The 19,008-nt window shown below is 40.8% G+C and overlaps 1 protein-coding gene across 2 annotated transcripts in view; it reads left to right on the plus strand.

The window, feature by feature from the left end:
- The window catches only part of ncam2a (neural cell adhesion molecule 2a), a 260,785-nt gene extending 244,212 nt beyond the window's left edge, over positions 1–16,573 (plus strand). Inside the window, exon 17 of one of the 2 annotated variants that reach the window (XM_088998258.1) lies at positions 16,407–16,573. In XM_088998258.1, coding sequence (XP_088854384.1) covers positions 16,407–16,425 — 19 coding nt within the window. In that variant the 3' untranslated portion in view covers positions 16,426–16,573. Of the gene's footprint in view, positions 1–524; positions 547–16,406 lie in introns of those variants that run through there. The other variant, XM_088998267.1, reaches the window with a different exon arrangement.
- Positions 16,574–19,008: the final 2,435 nt, after the last annotated feature.

Genomic DNA, 19,008 nt, shown 5'->3' on the forward strand with positions numbered 1-19,008 from the left:
ACCACCACCAGTTTTGAAAGGCGCTTTCAATGAAGTGTATTATTATTATTATTATTATTATTATTATTATTATTATTATTATTTATTGTTCTGTTTCTGCACCGTGTGCGAGTTGTTTCTAGCCATTGTCGGGTATCCCATCGCCCCCCGTTTTTGGTGTTCTTTATTTTTGATTATTCCCCTGGTCTTCTTTTTGGACCCAGCCTGCAAAATCTTCAACCCACCACTTTCTCGGTGCCGTTGATGCAGCTTGTGTGTCTCTCGCTCTGCCATATCTGCCACCATCAATCACGGGTTGGTGGTGTGGATCTGTCGCGAAGATGGATTGACTCACTTTCCTCGAACCCTTTGAGGAATGACAGCTTCCATCTTACAAGTAATAAAACGATCGATGAGGCAGGCACACTTGGCTGTGTGATTTGTTTTTCGTAGGTTGAAATGAGGCGCGGCAATTGAGTACATTATGGGTAAAACAAGATTATGACTTGATCTTCTGACTCAGCGCTCTTTCTTTTTCAGTGCAGTTGAATCGGCGGAGCGTGGCGGATGGCATTTGTTGGCGTGCAGCAGGTGGTCGGGTTAATTGCCCTTTGCCAGGTGGTGCAGATGCGTCTCGCTGAGTGTACGTTGCCTTCGAGAAGCTCAAGTTGTGTCATCTCGCTCCACGCCGGTTCAATCAGAGCCGCATTACTCTGCAATTGTTCAGCCAAACTGGCTCACTTCCCAGAGGAATTTTCGCTCTACTTCTTCTCCATCATTTTCTCCCCCTGCACTACCCACTTTCCTCACCCACATCTTTTCACTCCTTTTTATGTGTGCGAGTTATTTTATGCAGCTCTTTGTCCTCAACACTACTGCAACCCTCCTCCACGTTTAGTACTGAACCCCTGTTCCTCTCACTGATTCTTTTTTCCTCCTTGGCAATTATCTTCATCCTGTTTCACCACAACCTATCTTTCTCTTCGTCCGGTGTCCTGTTGGCCCTTTTGTCCTCAAGTTCCAGAAGGCAGAAGAGGCAGATATCGATTTAAACTCACACACACACACAGCCACACACACACAGCCACGAGTCCATCCATCTAAGCTGGTCTGAATGATCTGAAGGGCCTCACTCTATTATTCCACCAATATTTGGAATGAAGTTCATCTCCAATAGGCTTATCCCCTCCAGTCAAGCCTGCGTCCAGCCGTGAAATCGTCACATGGGGGGGACTTGATTAGCCAGTGGTGACTGCACCAACTTTGCCTACTCAAAGTCCCAGCCTCTACTCGAGTAATAATAGATTGGAAAGCTCATTGCGTACACAATCAAATAAGCTCCTACACAAAATTTAGTCCCGATTTAACACACGGCATGCACGGTTTTGCTTGGTACTGACAGAGAGTCGGTCAATGAACAGGCTCTATTTTTACCAACAAACACACAATCAATACAACTCCAGTTGTACAAACTGCATTTCAAATTTTATTTCATCCTCACAGAAAAAACTAAAACAACAAAAAAACTACTTTCCATGCTGTGAACACCTCACACAGCTCCGCTCAAGAACACCCATGAGACAGATCTTTCAAGCTGTGGTTTGTGAATTGTACTGACATTACTGTGCTTGGTGACCCTCTGTTTTGATTTAGAATTATGTTGATACATTTTAAAAATATATATGAAAGCAATACTATAACAAAAACTCAACTGTAATTATGCTCTGAAACCAATTCAGACTAACTGGATTTATCAAAATTAATGAAAAAGTAACTAATTCATAAACTAAATAAACTATCATCACAAAAGATGCACGTGAGTGAGAGTTCGTCACTTTGGGGGAGGTTCCAGCCGATTTAAATCATGGGCCTTAACATGGCAAAAGTTCATCTCTGCTCTCAAGTCAGCACATGAGACCGCCGCTGTTTGTATGCCCGTCCACCGCTGTGCCTCCCAATTGGATGATTTAAAAAAATAATAGTTTGGAGGTTTTGATGGCCGTTGTTCAGAAGATTAGGAATGAACTGCGCGTTGGGTCTACCCAGCCCTCGTCTGAGCAGGCATAAGGATTAGAGCAAGTTTCTTGCCACCAAATCCTTTTCCATTAAGCTTTATGGAGGTGGGCGGGTTTCTCTCTCAAAGACAGCCAGTCCATTCCGAAGATAAAACAGAGCACTATAGGTAACCTCCTACGCGCTGATCTTCGAGCTAAACTCATCATTGTTCTGTCCAGTCCAGACTGGCCAGACACACCTATTTGCAGTGGCATTTCTTTTCGTGCCATTTAAAATGCTGCCTGTTTTGATGCCTCTGCTTTTCCTATCTCACGGTCCTCTGTAACCTTTGGTTTCAAAGCGGCCCGGAAGGCGTGTGTCATGCCTGATGATCAAAGAACACTGATCAAACTCTGTTGTGCCTTTGGATTTCTTGCTCAGACATACAACAGAGGCCCACGAACATTGCTGTCAATATGAATGAAGGCCTTGCCATTCGAAGAACTTGGGACTGATCTACAGCTTCTGTTGTAAAGCCATGTTTCCATCAAGCTGTTTATTTCACAAGAGAGTGCATCAGCAGTGCAACAGTTGACATCAAACCGAATGTTTCATCGTTGCATTGTTTTCAAATTACCGGCAGTTTTCAAATTGATTTGTAGATTTCACTGATAGCTTTTAAAACACACGTGGGTTTGGATCCAAGCTATACTATCAACCGTGACGTCGTCCTCTCCTCTTGTTTCTCAAACTAACAAGCTAAGTTGAAGTTTTTGCTTTACACACATTTCTAAAAGTAATCAAATAGCAATGTTTTTTTCCATTTTGAAATATTCTTCTTTTTGTTCAATTCCGATCTTATAAGTTACAAGATTTTTTTAAGTCCAATTTACATGATGCCCGGTACACATGTTAATGGTGCAGAGCTTGATTTTGGTTGGAGTGCTAGGCTTACTGTGCATATTTGTCCATTTGGCACATTTGTGTTCTGGCGCAGTATGAGCATCATTGGTCATTGGTGCGTCACACTTCCATATCAATACAATCGTGTATTAATGTCAGCATTTGTAAGACAGCTGAAATGCTTCATCGTCTTGACCAAGGGGTCCGCATTATTGTTTAATTTTAGTGACTCTGTCGCATCATCACATTTAGCTCTTGAGTAAGTAACCTGCTCTCAAAGACACTGACCATGGCAGTCAGAGAGGTTGTGAACTGTCAGAGCCACAAGCGTGCAACTTCCATCGAGCGAGCCGCCCAACTGAGAGATTGTGTAGCTGTGACGGTGACACACAGTATAGAGACGTGCCTGAAAGGTTAAGGTATCGACTTTTACTTGCTGACAGCTGAGTGACCTTTCAGCTCTTCTGGAGGGGTGGCAAGACAGAGATGGATTTTGCGGGTCCTCCCACAGCGTTAAGACCGAAATCACCTAAGCAAGGACACTCAAGCAAATATCTCCAAATGTTCTTATTACATTCAATGTCCTTTGCTCAAACCCCAATATTCTGACCAGTGACGTGCGGTGAGGTTCATGGCTGGTGAGGCACTGACGTTATCACAGTCAGATTTACAAACATATGAACTCTACAGAGTCGCTTATTCACCATTTGTTTGGCAACAGTTCATGTGTTTTGTTTAAAATGTCATGTCAGCATTCTTTATATATACAAACTAGCATAGAAAAAAAGAATAAAAAAAAAACGTTATCGTGTTACCTTTACTTATAAATGAAGTCCATGCGCCGCTCCTTCTGAAGAAAGGCACTGATAACTTCTTTGTAGAAGTCTTCCTTATCTTTCTTCAGTTTTAAAAGTCTCTCTGTCTCAATGGAGATCACTGCCAGTGAAGAAAGTCGTCCTTGATCAGTCCTGTTCCGACTGTATTCAGTTTTTTCAGTGCTGAGAATAACCGCTCCACTGATGCTGTAGTACCTGGAACAGTGAGCACGAGCTGGAGCAACTTTGTTGCCTTAGGAATAGTTTCAATGAGATCCTTCTGGGCCAAAAAGCTTAGAAGCTCTCCAGGAGATTTACATCCATCCCTCACCGTTTGTGAGCGATATAGTCCGGTGTTGGTCTTCCTTTAATTATCATCTCCTGCTTCGATTGAAAGTCCGGTTTAGAAAATTCTTTCATTTTAGATATGTAATCCTCCATTCTGAAAATAAGGCCAACTAACACAAAAAAATGACTGGATGGTTGCACTGTACTTGCTAACTATTGACTGTAGCTTGCTGTCACTAATTCTATTCTGCAGCCGAGGAGTCGCGAGAAGAATCTCTGGAATCACCAGGAAACACCATTTTGATAAAAATACAATAAAATAAACACTGTAGTACAGTGTTTATAATGTACAGTTACTGTACATTATGTACAACAGCTAAACTGTAGAAATTTAGTTCATAGACTAAAAAGTTTTTGAACACTTTAATAGTGATATACAGAGGGACAGCAATGCGGTCTCACTGCGGAGCAATCCAGCAGTTAGCATGGTCATTGCGCAATCCATCCAGCCTGCCTCACCGCTCGTCTCTACTTAGTATTTTAACGCTAAATGTGAAAATTCAGCAATTTTGAAAAAAAAAAAAATAAAAAAAATGGTGAAGTTAAATGGAAAAGAACTTGAAAGTACAAATCATTAAATAAATATAACTGTTTATTTTTTTCATTTGATGTTTCAATGATGATAGGTGAGGCACGGCCTCACCTGCCTCCCCTGAATGCACGTCACTGATTCTGACTCATAATCCTGACAAACCATTTCACCATTTAGTTTATTTGCATGCTAGGCTAGCAGTGCAGAACTGTGATGTAGTGTCGAGGTCCTAGCTTTGAAGCTCAGCTCAGGCCGTCCTGCTTCCTCCGACGTTACGAAAACCTGCAACTAAAAATTGTCCATTGGCGTTTGAGTGTGAATGTTTGTCTTCAGGCTGCATATGTGCCTTATGGGTGACGGGAGACCAGTGCAGAGTGTACCCCACTTCTCACCTTGAATCAACTGTGATTGACGTCATTTTAGCTGTAAGCCGAATGAGAACACGTGCTCTTGCCGAACAACTACTAGGAGGTCATCTCATACGCCCAAGTGACTGCACCCGGCCCTCACTTCGATCTTGCTGCACATAAATATATGCAGCACTACCCCGAGGGGTTCCAGAGTAATACGAATAAGCTTTTGAGAGGGTGGGGGGAATCATAATTTTACCAAACCGAGCCATCAGGTCATCTAGTGCCGCTCTCAGATAAGACTAGCATAGACCGCAATGAGCCGAATTTCTTAACCCCCTCGGCTTTGACTCGTTCGTGGCTTTAGTTGTCAGAATTGTTACCACGGTGTGCAGCTGTGAGGCTTTCGATCGAAAAAAAAATGTCAAAGCTTTGAATGAGAGAGGTGAGAATTCCTTCGCTGATTTCATCTGTGTTTCCGGGCATCCAAGGCAGTAGTCAATGATGTGCTGCTTTTCCATGGACCATTACTCCCATTGGTCAATGAGCCATTTGCATGAGAGGAGCCTCATTGATTCCCCTTTACTGCCTGAAAACATACACTCAAACACGGATGCGTTGACAGGTTCGCAGCACCAAACCGGCAATTTGTGCTATTTTGTGTCCAGCTCTTGTTTGAGGCCGAGTGCTCGGTCATTGAGAGGTCAAGAGTTGCCTTGTAACAAGACATTTAAAGATAGGATTTGTAAAGGAAGACAAAGTTGTTATGACAATCGCTTTGGTTCTCAGCAGATTTGCCAGTTGCCACTTAATATTTTAGCGCGGTATCGCTAAAACATGGGGATTGATTTTATGTGTCAACGGGAAACAAAACTACTATTATTCAGGCAACAACATATATTTGATGAAAATGTTTCTTCAGCCATCATCTGCTTATTTGAAGATGTCGGACGTTTCGCTCTTCATCCGAAAAGCTTTGTCAGCGAACTAAAGTTGTGGTGGTAACTCTGGCCCTATATACTGTGTATCCCTAATGGACAGAGGCGGCGATGCCAGACCTCTGCTCTGATAAAAGAGCTAGAAGAGACCGTGTTCAATCTCTCATAATGGAACATGACTAAATTTATTACTTGGTAGATGAGTCACCGCTGTGCTTTTGAGATTGCTCATTGCCTCACCATCTGAAGAGAAAAGGTTCAGAAAGGGATTAAAATATATGACTGTATGTTGTCGCTTCCTCCTCCTAGTAAAAAACATGATTTGAATGTTTTCTCTTCAGCTGCAACAACTGGCATCCCCAATTTATTTGGTTGTCGCTATCATAAAAAATGGACATGCGCAACAAGTTACCAGTGAAACTTGTAGTTTGTTGCTTGACATTTATAAGCATAAAACATTGTGAAATGTTCATTGAAGATGCTGCCCAAGTCACTTGACATTTACGAGAACTATAAATTCTGAGGATCAAAATGTTGCCCTGACAGGAGTTTCTGGATTTCATTGAAATCCACTCGTAGTTGAGTGCCTGCCTTTCAAATGACGACAGTTTTGACTGACGCTGTCAGTTGGTCCTTGACGGATTGTACAATCGCTGTACTTCTCTTTCACTCGATTGATTGTGTGTTGGATACTGGATGCTTCTTCTTGTGGCCTGACTGATGAACTGTTACATGTATTCTGCACATAACGTTGTCCTCGCGATCATTTCTCAGTTCTCGCACATTGGAGCATTGCTTCCAGTTGTGGTGGTTTAAACTGGCCCACATGACAATTGCAAAACCACCGTATGATGTGAAAAAATAAATACATTTAAAAACTATTAGCTTGCTGGTGCAGTATAGAAATGACCGGCGTCATATTTAGTTCATTTTAGCACAATTAAATGTTCTGCATTTTTACCTATGGTACAGGGTGGACTTTGGCTTGTCAAAAAATAACACAAACATATGAAAGCTCCAAACAACTGTGCAGCACACTGTGTGTGTGTGTGTGTGTGTGTGTGTGTGTGTGTGTGTGTGTGTGTGTGTGTGTGTGTGTGTGTGTGTGTGTGTGTGTGTGCGTGTGCGTGTGCGTGCGCGTGCGCGTGTGTGTGTGTGTGTGCGTGCGTGCGTGCGTGTCTTTGAGGGGTACAGTGTTTCCCGCAAAAGGTCAAAATGTGAAGATTGACTGAATGTCATGACAGGAGGTTGTCAAGTTTATTCAGTGGGGCCCAAAAGCAGCTTGCTGAGACCACCAACAGATATGAGTCAGGGTCACAACCTCTCTCATTTTATTTTATTTATTTCATTGTTTTTGTTATTAAACTTTTTATTGATTTTTTTTATAAACAGTTAGAAAAGGGAAAACATGGTCACATATTTAAGTGCATTGAACATCATCTGTTCCGGACATCAAATCAGAACATACATCACATAACCATCTCAATAAAACATTTTACAATTCTTGCACTTCTGCATGTGCAATGTCCTGTTCACTGTGCCATATGAGAAAAATTAATGAAATATAAATAAGAAATTAAATAAAATAAATAATAATAAACAAAATTAAACCAACTTCAGTAGATTCAGGTCAAGAAAGTAACTTAACTATCCCTACAAGTATATGTATGTACAGTAAAGTCTCGTTATATCGATATTCTCGGGAGTCGGAAAAAATAGCGATATAACCGGACTATCGATATATTCGATCCTGCGCCGAACTTCGTTAAAAGTCAGCAATAAGTGGGGGATCTTTGATAGGGCATGTAATTTTCTCCTTGAGTTCTTAGATTGCGTATCTAGTATGCTTTTGTATTGTAGTGAAGTGAAAAATAAACTTATGAAAATAATAAATGCCGTTTTTATTTAATGCATAACGCACTCTTGCAATCATGACTCTGAATAGCACTCGGCATTGTTCTATACGCACGAGACAAACCACAAACGCCAGCATGTACATACTGTATGAAAAACGGTGGTTATTGCAAGCAAGATATCTGAATACAACACAATTAAATACATGTATGGAAAACAAAAACTGCAACGTTTACATTACTTACGTGTATAAAGTATTCTGCAGCATGTCAAACTCTTTCGCAATGGAGGATTTGCTCCTTGTTGGATTCTCCTCCACAGCCACTATTGCCTTGTACTTCGTTCCGAGGTCACAATTCTTACGTTTCCCCATGGTTGAAATTGGTGTTGAACAACTGTATACTGTATAAGAAGACTACAGTATGTTTCAGATGCTATTGCAGCTCTGCTACACAGTGCAAAACATGAAAGCGGGTCACGTGACCAACGGTGTGACCGATACAGATTTCGCTAATGGTGGTACAGTATAGAAATCCTTCAGCAAATATCGATTCAGCTTTAGCTGCTTTTGTATCGATTTAAACAGAGCAAAATGGCACTGTACTAACCGGATTATTGTAATAACCCGGTATCGTACTGAACGAAACTAATTATACAAAAAAGACTAGAAATTGGAAATGAAAATACTCGAAATGAGTAAAATAGTATCGTAATAAGCAGTACTATCAATATAACCGATATCGATATAATGAGACTTTACTGTATTTATTATTTTTTAGATGGTGGGGGGTGTGGGCAATCTCATTTTTGATTTTTGCTGGGGGGTAGTACCTCACTTGTTAACTTGCAGGAAAATAACCAAATTAAAACTCAAAAAAGGCTGCAATATTTTGAAGTCCGATACCGGTGAATATGCCCCTGCATATCGTTTGACTCCACTTCATCCACAGGGGGAAGGGGTTCAATTTCTCCAGACTTATAAGACCATTCAGGCTGTCTCATCTTGTGTTTGTGACAGTTTTTTTTTTTTTTTTTTTTGAGGGGGCAGGTGTTGGCAAGGGGCGGCAGACTTACAGTAATTACATTTCCCATCTGTCTCTGCCTTGCACGCGTTACACATCTGAATTGCAATCATTGCATCGGCTCCCTGCTCACAAGTGCAAAGATGGCCAAAAAGGAATGTCATGAACCCTTCCTTATGCTGAAACTGACGCGCTAACCAGTCGACCACCAGGCCCGATCCCTCAACATCATTTTAAACATCGTTGTATGTACATAGTCTTTTTAAGGTCATGGTTGTTTTATTTTTCCTGTAACCTTTCGTTTAATGTATTTTCCTATGGTGAGTTCCTTTGAGTTTTTTTATAGCCCTATACATTATTATTGTATTATTCTTATTCATTTAATTTCTATTAAATACAATTATTAATTTAATCTATTAATAATTTGGCTCACTTTCATGTTTTCTTAAAAAAATGCATTTCTGATACCTTTATATGTCTGTGTAAGCTCTAAGTCGTACAGGACTGGCCCATCGATGAGAAGGTTTCTTCAGCCGTTATCTGTACTTTTTTGAAACAAGTACAGATGACGGCTGAAGAAACCTTCCGTTGCTGTTTATTGAATTAAGTAGTCCAGCAACATAGGATGGCATTGTGCGACTTTTCTGATCGACCACTTAGAATATTGACATGTTTTTTTTCTTCAAGGCACTTTAGTGATTTACAGCCTAGCTCAAACCGCATGAGTTAAAACCCAGACAACTTGTTTTCTGCACACTTTGCTGGCGCTGACATCGGTGTGGGAAGCCACAATCGAAATTCAACTTGGCCGAAAGCGCCTCCTCTGGGATGCTCCATGTTAGTCACCCCTGTATGAAGCATGAAAAGGTTGTTGACATAGTGACGCTCCAGGGATCCAACACGGGGGTGCTTTTGGTCCCGCCGTTTCGATGGGAATTTAACGGGCACGTGAGTGGGAGTTGGGTGTTAGTAGCATGACTTTTCATTGTTGACCCATGACCCACGCCAAGGGACAATATGAAAATATCAAGCTCAAAGAATGGATGGCAGGGAGAAGGTGGCAGACTGAGATCATGTGCTGGTCAAATCTGTAACAGTGAGCGCAGCGTGAAATTGGAGGAGGTGGTGAATGTGAATAGCTCGATGTGATGGAGGCCATTATGAGACAGAGATGGAGGTGCAGTGAGGGCAATTAGATTCTTTGTCAATAGTTCATACAATGTTCAAGCACCTGTACAAAAAACCACAGACAGAGAACTCTTGACCCCTCCTTCCATCCAACCATGTCCTACCGTTTATCCTCTTCAGGGTCACGGATCAGCTGGAGCAAATTGCCCTCGACACGAGTGGACCCGTTGTCAGTGAGTCACAGGGCACATACAGACAAACAACCACTTGAAATTCACACTGATCGACAGTTCTGTGTTCAATGCAATATTGGGAATTTTGAGTAAACAGCCAGTGTTTGGGCTAGAAAGAGGAAATATGTGAAAAACGAAAAATGTTAAGAAAGTTTTCACGAGCAAAAATAACAAATGATATTGCAATTTTATGAGATTGTTATTGATGCTTTGCCGTCGTTCACCAATCATTTTCTCTGTGGTGTGAAAGAGCGACTTCCGACCCCACATCATGAATCCACACGTTGATGGTAAAAACTTGAACAGTTGTATCACAGTATTTCTTTCTTTCTTCACAAGTTATTTCCTGGTTACCTGCACCCTCTAATAAAGTACAAGACATGTAGTAAATCACACCACACTTTTTCACAGTGACAGCTGCGGCTTGATTCAGACATAGCACTACTGAAGGCCTATGAATGACATGCACGGCACACCACTGTCAACAACCAATTGCAGGGCACACAGACGAACAACCATGCATGCTCAAACTCACACCAAAGGGCAATTTAGAGTTTTCCATGAACCTGTCAGGCACCTTTTTGACATTTGGGAGTAAACTGGAAAAAATCTACACAAGCGGAGGTAGAACATAAAAACTCAACACATGAAGATCGAAGCCAGAATGAAAAGGCACCTCTGCACCTTGAGGCTGACTCGCTAACCAGTCGAGGCCACCCCTCCAGAAGAGCATAAAGGCCTTTTTCACACTACACTTAGCAGTGAGCAGTGCATGTACTCAGTGTGTATATCTTGAGGGAGCGGGGCCACAGAACACGTTTGCTGCGACGCACCTCAAATTCAAATTCGCTCTTCAAGAGCTGCATTGCACTGATAATACAAAGTACCTCCAACAGGATAGGGGCCGGCGGAGTGATTGTTGACGAGTGCTATTTTGGCAGACTTCTACAGTAAAGGCAACAATGAAATCCTATGAGGTCTCCGCCGATGAATTTTCTAAGATGCATTTGTTCCGCTTTTTTTCTGGTGCCCATCTGCTCCGATTCCTCCGCTGACTTAAGATGAGCAAAGCCAAGGCTTTCTTTTGGCAACAATGACAGATACCGTGGCGAAACTTCTCATAAACATGCTTGTTAGGTTGAGTGAAGGCGCTAAATTGAGGCGAGAATTATATTTTGTGCGATTGACAAGCGTCCAGTCTGGCTGCAAGTTGTTCCTCTGCCTCTCGCCTTCACTCATCTGGATAGAAAGCAATATCCATAATGGATGGATGGAGCAACCAACAACTTTTTTTAGACCATTGAATGACCATATTACCCATTTCTTTCAAACTGTTGAATGAGTAATTTATTTAATGACAACCATTAAAGAATTGGAAGCTTTGAATGCATATGCTTGATCTAAGACCATATTTAATGAGTCAAAAAAGAACATGTTTCCTTGTACTTATGTAAAAGAAATCCTGGGGCAGTAAAAAAACGTCTATATGACTTTTTTTTTTTTTTTTTTCATTTAATTCAGAAAAATGGTGTGTTGATTTGGCCGCTTCCTCATCAATGTATTTCTTGTCCGTAGCTGTAAGAAACATTAAAGGACAACCGACACCAGAAAAATGTTTTATCGCATCTAAAATAACCAAAACAGACAGGCTGATATTTTTAGTCAAACGAAAAACATAAATAAAAATGACTTAAAGTGTCTCAAAACTACTTCAAAATGACCTCAGAAAGTTTCAGTTTCAGAAGGTCCAGCCCCTTGTTCGTGACGTCACGCCAATACGTCTTGCCTGGCTCGAGAATCAAAACAATAGCTTCAGATTCGGAGAAGATGCTTTCTTGTTACTCATCCAGTTATGAATATGATTCAAATAGTTCCGAAGAGGAAAGCATAAATGTTTTCAATCGATTAAAGAAGTGCTTCCGTATCAATTTGAGCCCTCAGGACTCCAATGTAGCGTCCCAGAAAATGCAGAAGATGGCGCCCAAGCTCCGGTGGAAATTGGCTGATTTGTCTGCTGGGAATTTGTGTCAACTAGTATCAAATAGTAGTCTTGGTGCAACACACAATGATTCACCATCGCGTTATTTATGTGTTTTCCTTCTAATTTCGCCATCAACACGGATCAACACGAAGTTTTCAGACCAAACAATTTACCCAAAATGAATTGTGTGTCGCTTTCTCCGTCAGGGGCGTTCCTGACGTGACATCATGTCAGGAATTGTCACTATCTCGAAAACAACACTTCCTGAATATTCAGCGTGAGTCTTAAAACATAAATAATGCTATATGCTGTGGAATCTTTGTAAAATACGCTGAGTAGAAGTCATTTGAAGCGATTTTACAAATTATGGACACAACTTGTCCGGAGGCGTCGGTTGTCCTTTAAGTGAACGAACATTCTGATAAATTCTGATTTGAAGTCGCAGTTGATTTGTCGGCCGCTACTGAGAAATGAGACTTTTGTATGTTGATTTTCTCGGTTGCTGGAATGTACTTTTTGTATACACGCAGACATTGTGAAACATCCTGTTTTCATTTTGAGGGCTTGTTTGGCCAGCATTAAGATTCAAAGTGTGTTCTGAAATCACAGATAAAAACGCCATGAGAGGAAAAGCTGCGCCATCACATTTGCATAACATATTAGATCACATTTTTTCATCTAACTTGTAACCTGTGTATTTGTTTGAAAGTATTCAATTAAGGAAATAATCCCTCCAGTGTCTCCCACTTGAATGCACACAGTGAACACCTAGCACCGGGTCGCTTGGCAACCGCCACATTATTGTATTCCACTAAAACGGTTCAGGTTTAATAATTGTGCCCAAGACAGCAGGCAAAGGGTCACAACATTCTTTCAGAGAGTTTACAGACAAGGGGAGGTCTTGCTTTGACTTCGAATAAAGCAATTTGCTCACACCTGGGGAACACAAAGCTAACCTCGTAAACATCTCTTATTCCCTTTTGCTTGACTCCAGTTTTGGTTCTCTTCGCCGATCAGGTCTAGTTGGGGGAAAATGAATGACTCATTTTACTTTAACAACTGGACTAAATGGCTGAGAGCCACAACGCTCTTCAGCATCTGGCTCAAGTGTCTCAAAGTAAGACGTCAGAGCTAAGTGCCAGGCATTTTGGGCTGTTATCAATAAAGCGACATGAAAGTAGTCATTAGCTGAATTCTTGACGGCTATGGTGAATTTGTCTTTTTGGCACAGGCTTCAGAGAATAATAGGGAGGACGCCAGATAAAGTATATTTATTGGAAACAAATAACCACGGTATGCAGGAATGACTCTACAATGAAATGACAAGCAGAAAATTGCCTAACTAATGCTTCTTTTACGCAATGTTCCCGGCGGCCACGGCAACCCCAAACAATAAAATAAACTCAATAGGATGGCCATAAAACAATGGCAGGGAACAGGAGCGGCAACCGTAATAGGCTATGACTGCCATTGGTGCCCAATGACAGCTTTAAAATGTCAAAAAATCCTATGGCACTCATTCTGGGGATGACAAAACTAATCAGCTGTACTAAAGCGTGATGAACACAACTGACAGTGTCTAATTAGGGCGTGATGCAATTTAGAGCTGGTCCGCCATGTTTGACACAAAGTATAGCAATCTGTGTTGTGTCAAAATCAAACATCCTTTCTTTAGATTCCCTGAAAATGAAGGTGCAGATTTTTTTGATTTTTTTTTTCAGGGGGGGGGGGGCAGTTATCACAATTTACTTAAAGGACAACCGACAACTGCGGACAAGTTGTGTCCATAATTTATAAAATCACTTTAAATGACTTCTACTGAGCGCGTTTTACAAAGATTCCACCGCATATAGCTATACTTTACGTTTTAAAACTCGCGCTGAATATTCAGGAAGTCTTATTTTCAAGTTGAGATGGCTGACGTGACGTAACGTCAGGAACGCCCCTGACCGAGAAAGTGACACACAATGCATTTTGGGTACTTTGTTTGGTCTGAAAACCGTGTTGATACGTGTTGATGGCGAAATTAGAAGGAAAAACACATGAATAACGCGATGGTGAATTGTTGTGTGTCGCACCAACACTACCAATTGCGGTAACACCATAAAAGTAGACACAAATTCCCAGCAGACAAATCAGCCCATTTCCAACGGAGCTTGTGCGCCATCTTGTGCATTTTCTAGGCGCTACATTGGAGTCCAGACGGCTCGAATTGAAACAGGACTTCTTTCATGGATTGCAAACATTTATGCTTTCCTTTTCTGAACTACAGTGGGGCCTCGGTTTACGAACACCTTGTCTTACGAAATTTTAGGTTTACGAACATTAAATTTATGAAAATTAAACCTTTGATTAAGCACTATCTTTCGGAATACACACAGAGCGACGCCCCACCATGGCTGGCGGAGTAATTTTTCGGCGGAAGAACACAAAAGCACACGACCGAACAGCGCCCCAGCCTACCTTTCCACACCCCCTTTCTCTTGAGTGCACACGCCGATCGTCTCCAAGGATTTTTTTACAGATACTTCAACTGACATGGGACCGAAAAAGACCCCACCACAGGCTTGTGTTCAGCCGAAGAAGACACAAAACAAAATTACAGTCGAGGAGAAGAAGGAGATAATTGAAAAACACGAACGAGGTGTGCGTTTGTCTGATTTAGTGGCCAAGTACGGATATGCTAAGTCCACCATTGCTACCATGCTTCGCAACAGAGAAGCTATTAAAGGTGCGTGTGTTGCACGGCAAATTCACTCTGATATCATCATGCGGCAACCTGGAAGTTCGCCGTTTATTGATGATATTAATGCGAGCAACGGATCGTTACTCGTCATGGTGAGACAGCCAGTTCTGACAGTAAAGCTGCCGAAGCCTACAAGGATCATTCCTCGAAATGGTGAAGGAAGAATGCTATGTACCTCAGCAAGTTTTTAATGCAGATGAGACCGGTCTTTTTTGGATAAAGATGCCTAACCGGACTTTCATGACACAGGAAGAGAAGTCTGAACCCCATTCCATTAAGCCATCAAAGACCATCACAAAGGTAATTAAAACAACTTTATTATACCGTGCAATGTATTTGTTTCATTACAATACAATAGCACATTTATTATACATCAAATAAGGTATATTGTTTGTAGTTTTAAGCCTTATTTAATTGAAAATTATATTTTATGGAGATGCCTTACAAACTCTGTCTGGGAAACAATTAAGTTCGTAAGCCAAGGCCCCACTGTATTTGAATCATATTCATAACTGGATGAGTAACAAGAAAGCATCTTCTCCAAATCTGAACTCTCTGAAGCCATTGTTTTGTGTCACAAACAAGGGGGCGGGACCTTCTGAAACTCACCATTTCCGAAGTCATTTTAAAGCAGTTTTGGGACACTTTAATTCATTTTTATTGGTGTTTTGCATTTAACTAAAATATCAGCCTGCATGTTTTGGGTATTTTAGATCCTATAAAACGTTTTTCTGATGTCACTTAGGAAACAAAAAAATTGTCTCGGTTGTCCTTTAAGTCTACTTTTTCTTTTTGGGTGTAATTAAAGTGCCAGCCATTAGATGGCAACACTTACTTTTGACACTATGTAAATTGAAAAGAAGAAGAGTGGAAACAGGGAGAATTTAAGATCAACAAAGTTTTTGCTGGATATCACTGAACGTTGTGTTGTTTTCTTAGATTATGGTGATTGTTTGATTTGATAAACATCAAATACACCTTTGGTCTTATATAATCAATTATGTTATGAGAGGATTAACTCATTCACTGCCATTCCCAAATTTATTTGGGAACTGAAAAGCATGACGTTGAGCGCCATTCCCAAATTTGTTCAGTCAGACCTCTGACAATGTTTTCCCCTCCCAAATGTTGGCAGCATTTGCCTTTTGTACAGCCGCCCCTATTTCAAGCCTAGATAACTCCAGACCCATATAACTTGGGAATTAACTCTTTATTTCCTGTTGAAAGAAGAGTGTCTAAGATTTGTTGCGCTGAATTGAATGTTTATGTAGTTCAAAAGCTCAATATTCTGTGGGTCCTGCAATTTGAGTGAAAATGACAAAAACCCTGGCACTGGAGTGGACACATTTTTGCACATCGTCTGGCAGTGAATGAGTTAACTTTGTTTGATACATTGCCCCAGAAAATTGGTTTGTGTTTTGATCTTATCGATGGTTATTGGTCTCTCTCAATGTGTTTTTTTTCTTTCGTTTGTTTGTTTATGTTTATTGTTTTGTATGTGTTTAAAGACCTCAAATGCTGTACATGCCAGAAAAATAAAGATCCCTAGTGAAGATTCAAATTGTGCTTTTCTGTTTCACAGATTTCACCTGGTGGCATAATCCATGTCATGGAAATCCAAATCTTGGTTTTGATTCCACAATGGTAAATGTCTTTTTTTTTTTTAATACAGCAGTAATTAGATTACAGATCAATATGGTACTCACTGTGACTTGGCGGGATTACACTTGTTTTATTGTCATTTCTTTTCTTTGTTTTCTCACAATTGTTGCCAAAATGTATGGGTTTGCAATCAGATGGAAACCCATATTATTTGAGTTTGCTTCTCTTTTTTGGTTTGCTTTTTCTCTACACACCAGTGATAGCATTTATCACACGCAGAAAGAGTAGCAGAGTTCCTTGCAACCAAACAAAAACTATTAAGTGCAAGCACATTCTTAATCTTATTTGAATTTTATCCACTACCGTATGTGCATTTCACATTCTCAAATACAGTGATAAAGCATCTTAAAGGACTGAAGTTCTGTTTGTGATGTAATGTAAGGAAAGCAATGCCCATTTCACGGTAAGATCAGAGCATTGTCATCAAATGGTGAGTATAGTTTTTGCTTTTTTGAATGTTGTTGTGCCGATTACCATTTTGTGTTTGGGAGCCTTTTTACTGAGCGAGTTGTTTGTTCTGTAGCCACAAAGGGACATATGTCTTCTTGTGCCGGTCCCAAGCCCGGATAAATACAGAGGGTTGTGTCAGGAAGGGCATCCGACGTAAAAGCTTGGCCAAAACAAACATGCGGATCAAACCTCTAAAGATGGAGGACATTGATTTGCTGTGGCGACCCCTTGAAGGGAAAAGCCGAAAGGAAAAGAAGAAGAAGATCACAATTGTTTTACTCATTTTTTGTTTGAAGCCTTGTTGCCAGATTGACATTTTTGGGAATTGAGATGTTTTATTTCACAAGTTTCTTTGCTGTTTCGAACAGACACATTTTCACATTGTCCAAGACAGCTGCATGCATCCTTAATGCTTGGTGTCCTCTGTCGGCTGTGTGGCCTTCAGTTTGTACTGAACTCAAACTTGACACTTGACAAGAACTCCGAGCATCTGTGACGTACGTTTATGTAGCCTGTTTTGCTACTCAGACGGCGAACACAGGCAGCTTACTCTAAATCGGGTCGCATCATTTGCATAGAAATTGGTTCTAGATTGGGGGATCTCAAAAACAGTCCCTGCGAGCGCACACGCACACAAATAAACATAGGCTCCCAAAGTCTGCTTGTTGAAGGCTGAATAACGTCAGAACTTTGAGAGGAGAACATGATGAGAAAGAGATCTAAGGAGACGCTGCATGTTTGGCAAAAGGATGACTCGAGATGAGGAACTTCACTTGTCAAGGATGAAGGATTTCCATGTCGTGGATGCAAATGAAGAACGTGTGTGTTTCAAAGACAAATCCGCTTCTGATATTTCGAGACTCGGCATGGGCCAATTACTCGTTGGATAGTTTACAATGGTTTCAATAACGGCTAACACTGGCCATCGCCAGTAAGGAGCTCTTTTTCGTTTTGATATTTTTTCAAGAGACATCACTGCAAGGCATAATACCATTGGCTACTTGACAAGTTGAGTAAAAAAAATACATTTAGTGCCTGTTAAATTAACTTGTTTCTGACACACTCTTCTTCTATGATGCAGATCACAACCCCTGTTTATAGGCATAGTTTTGAAAGGCGCTTAGAAATGAAAAGTATTATTATTATTGGTGAGCGATGTCTGCTATCTGGCGGTTAACACTGGTATTACATCTTTTAATGGCTCAACAACAGTGTTTGCTATTGAACTAATCGAGCCAGCTGACCACTGTAGCATGGGTGTCAAACTCAAGGCTCATGGTTCAGATGTAGCCCGCCACCTCATTTTATGTGGATCGCAAAAGCATTTCATGTGCATCAACTTCATGTTGCTTTCTAAAATGTTAAATCCGCAAAATGTTTTCACTTGAAATCAGTGCTTTAAGTGAGCCGGTACGTAACGTTGTACTTGTGAGTTTCTTTTTCCTCTAGCGTCCCAGCATTTTTACCGCGTAATGTAATAGGATTCCCCATGAGACCACAGTACCCACTATATAACCATTACTGTGTTCTGAATATGCGCAGGGGCTTGGTGTCATCTTGTTGAATCTAAGGGCATGACAGAAATAGCGCACACATACCCACGCACGCACGCACGCACACACACACACACACACACACACACACACACACACACAGCTACTTTTTTTTCAGCAAATAGATAATGACAAAAATAATTGGATGAAATTGTGAACTGGGCTAATTAATGTTGATTCAAAGGGACCATGAATGACAGGATTATTGATTGTTTTATTTTTTTAGAATGGGTGTTCCAATGGAAGTTTTAGTTATTTAGTTAGTTGGTTTATTTCTTAATTAACAATTTGATTGTTGGTTAGTAATTAGCTGATTGGTGCGCTGGTTGGTTAGTTAGATAGTTAGTTAGTTAGTCAAAGTCAAAGTCAGCTTTATTGTCAAATATGCTAATATGCATGACATACAGCACAGATGAAATTAATGTCCTCTCGGACCCAGCGTGCAAGACATGCAAGGCACTTATAACGTGGCTAAAAAAGACATACAATTGACAACAGACAATACATGTAATTTCTGTA

This window comes from Hippocampus bargibanti, linkage group LG01 (genome assembly GCF_051943395.1).
Source record: "Hippocampus bargibanti isolate YZ-2025 linkage group LG01, ASM5194339v1, whole genome shotgun sequence".
NCBI lineage: Eukaryota > Metazoa > Chordata > Actinopteri > Syngnathiformes > Syngnathidae > Hippocampus > Hippocampus bargibanti.